This window comes from Oryza glaberrima, chromosome 1 (genome assembly GCF_000147395.1).
Source record: "Oryza glaberrima chromosome 1, OglaRS2, whole genome shotgun sequence".
Classification (NCBI taxonomy): Eukaryota; Viridiplantae; Streptophyta; class Magnoliopsida; order Poales; family Poaceae; genus Oryza; species Oryza glaberrima.
This window is the reverse complement of record NC_068326.1, coordinates 4,844,610-4,847,942: the sequence shown is the minus strand read 5'-3', so window position 1 is coordinate 4,847,942 and position 3,333 is coordinate 4,844,610. Positions and strand designations below refer to the sequence as shown.

At 44.7% G+C, this 3,333-nt stretch overlaps 1 protein-coding gene across 1 annotated transcript; it reads left to right on the top strand.

Annotated features, from left to right (window-relative positions):
- The first annotated feature begins 1,914 nt into the window (after positions 1 to 1,914).
- LOC127760172 (ethylene-responsive transcription factor TINY-like) lies at positions 1,915 to 3,113 on the top strand. The gene has a single exon (XM_052284393.1). It carries the CDS (start codon positions 2,102 to 2,104, stop codon positions 2,789 to 2,791), a length of 690 nt encoding a protein of 229 aa, XP_052140353.1. The 5' UTR covers positions 1,915 to 2,101; the 3' UTR covers positions 2,792 to 3,113.
- The last annotated feature ends 220 nt before the right edge of the window (positions 3,114 to 3,333 follow it).

The window sequence follows — 3,333 nt, the reverse complement described above, 5'->3', positions numbered from 1 at the left end:
TTTCCATTTGAATATTGTTGTCACTTGCCTAAGGCCCAAATGGCTGTATGCCTGTATTTGTACATACAGTTGGATAATGTTCATGGTGTGTTAGTTTGGGACTAGTGAAAAATGAATCCCCATTCCCCATATAATTTCAAGCAATAATTAAGAATTACTCTATTTTATAAAAAAATAAGTTCGTGTTCGATCATAACATCATTTATGTCTACCGTACACCCAATTTTCTGATGGAGGTAGCAACTGGCAATATAAATGGATGCGGTCGGGATGGCAGGAGCAGGGTGCTAGCGTGCTTGTGCCGGGCCAACTACAAATAAATACTCCTCGGATCACAAATACTTGCTTGTTAGTTCTCACCTAAAAATTTACTATTACTATACATCCGTCATAAATATAATAGATTTTGATAATGTAATTTTGGGATTTTTGAAGTAAAAATTTTTCGATTTTGTTACCATATTGGGTTGCATCACATGACTAGTTTACCCAAAAAGATAAGTAAGGATGGACAATTTATTTCTATTTGTTGCTCTAATTTTTTTCCTCTCCTTAATTATCCCACCTTTATTTTATCTCTAACCGATCGAAAATAGTTCACTTTACTCCGTAATAATATTTCTCTTTTCCCTCTCTTTATTGAAGTTGTCTTTTAAGACTCAAATATTTGGAGCTATGGATTACATACCACTATCAAAATTATTTTTCATGATCATTTGCTTGAAATATTTCTCTTTTTTCCTTCTTTATACAAGTTGTATTTTAAGCAGCAAATTTTTAGATATGGATTACACCATAATCAAAATTATTTTTCATGATCATTTGCTTGAAATATTTCTGTTTTTCCCTTCTTTATACGAGTTGTATTTTAAGCAGCAAATTTTTAGATATGGATTACACCATAATCAAAATTATTTTTCATGACCATTTGCTTGATATTTAAAATTATATCAACGTTTAAATTAGTCTTAGACTCTTAGGTGCTTCGAACTCATGGAAACAGTGACAAAAATTATAAAAAATGTTAAAACGTAATAAGTTGTAATGCATCTATCAGCCTAACATAATTCCAGTGCAAAATATGGCTTTTATATATAGAGAAAGAAAATACCGTTGGAGAGTTAATGCAACCGTTTTTAATAGTTTACGGTATAAAATAAACTGAAAAATGGTTTAGGTGGTTAACCGTTCCGGTGAAATAGTAAAATAGACATTTCACTTGTTTTTTATTAAATATGGAAAAATAATACTATATTAGTAAAGAATGGAGATGGATATTTTTCACTCATCTCACATATACAAACACAAAAGTAAAAAGGCTAGAATATTCCTATTTTATCAAATCCCAATGTAACAATTCTCACTCTATCTACTCGCAATATTATTATTCTCTACTTTCACAAACTCAGTTGCAACTATTACGGTAAAACTGAATTTATTTTTGGGACAGATGAAATGAGTTAAAAATGAATTTAATATAGAGTCTGTTTAGCATAGCTCCAGCTCCAGCTCCAGCTCCACCCCTCCTAGAGCTGGAGCTCAGCCAAACAGTTTCAGCTCCACCAAAACTGGAAGTGGAGCTGGGTGAAGCTCTCTCACAAAATGAACTAGAATTGTGAAGCTCCACAACTCCACTCTAGACTTAACTCTTGGAGTTAAATTTAGGAGTTGGAGCTATACCAGACAGGCCCATCGAACGGAGGAAGGAAGTAAGTGTTGGAACTGATTAATGGCGTTTGTAATTATTCTAGATGGAGAGGGGTGTGTGTGTGTGTGTGTGGCATGGCAGGGCATGGATCCCTCCTCCTCGCCCCAGAGACGCGCCATCCATGACCAATGATCCCCACACGCCCAATAATGGCCATGCACTCATGCCACCCCCGAGCGCGCGCCATCGCGTCGCGCGCCATCGCCATGGTCGCGTCGCGTCTCTCCTCTCCCAGCTTGCACTGCAGCTCACGCGTCGCTTTTGACCATCCCCGCCACGCTGCCCCCTCTTCCCGCGCGCCCTCTCTCTACTTATACCTCCCCTCCTCATCTCGCTAGCTACCTACCCACCTCCGCGTCGTCGTCGTCGTCGTCGAGCGCTCGATCGATCGCCATGGCAGCCAGCGAGCAGAGCTCCGAGTCGTCGTCGACGGCGTCCACGTCGTCGTGCGGCAAGAAGCAGCAGGTGGCCGGGAAGAGGAAGCGCGAGGACGTCGGCGGCGGCGGGGAGCAGGCGGCGGCGGTGGCGTACAGGGGGGTGAGGATGAGGGCGTGGGGGAAGTGGGTGTCGGAGATCAGGGAGCCGAGGAAGAAGTCCCGCATCTGGCTCGGCACCTTCCCGTGCCCGGAGATGGCGGCGCGTGCGCACGACGTCGCCGCGCTCAGCATCAAGGGCGCCCGCGCCGTCCTCAACTTCCCCGACCTCGCCCCTGCCCTCCCGCGCCCGGCCTCCCTCGCCCCCCGCGACGTCCAGGCCGCCGCCGCCCTCGCCGCCGTCATGTACCACCACAAACACCCCTCCTCCTCCACCTCCACCTCCTCGCCGCCGGCTGCTCCTCCGCCGGACGAACACCACCCTCGCCACGAGCCGCAGCAGCCTGAGTCGAGCAGGGAGGATGACCAGCAGCAGCAGCCGGCGGCGGCGGCGGCGGCGGCGCAGATGGCGGTGGCCGAGCTGGTGTTCGACGAGCTGGCGCCGCTGTGGGTGGAGGACGTGGTGGAGTTCGGGACGTCGGATCATTGCTGGACGGCGTACGATGCGCTTGACCCCATCGGCTTCCAGCCTCTCCTCTGGGAGTACTAGGCTGCTGCTTGTAAAACAGCTTCCTCTTCTTTTCTTTTCTTTTCTTTTTTTGGTTTTGTTTTTTGTGTGGATTTTTTCCCCTAGTGCTGCTTAAAATGTGGCTTGTTTTTTTTCTTCTCTCTTTCAATCTTGATTTGAGTTGGATTTGGAGTTTGTGTGATATATGCGATGGAATTAGTTCGAGATGCGTGCACATTTTGTCCCAGGAAAAATGCAATGCTTAACTCGAAGCAGAAGCTCAATATTGTGGTTGAGACTGAACCAAAATCAATCTAAAATTTGAGGGTTGAAAATTTAGACTTCTGCGAAAGTTCGAGGGATGTAAAAGAAGAAAAATGTCACCGTATTATCTATTTTTGAACGAGAGGTTTAAGCTATATATATAAGCACTTTGTTTACTCTGAGCGATGGGATGTAATTTTCATGAAAGCAAGCAGTGCATATATCGACTAAACGAGTCCAGAACTTCAGATAAAAACATATGCTAGATTTTCTAGAAACTGACGGCTCATGGCTTTTGCTTGCGTAACAGCACCTATGGT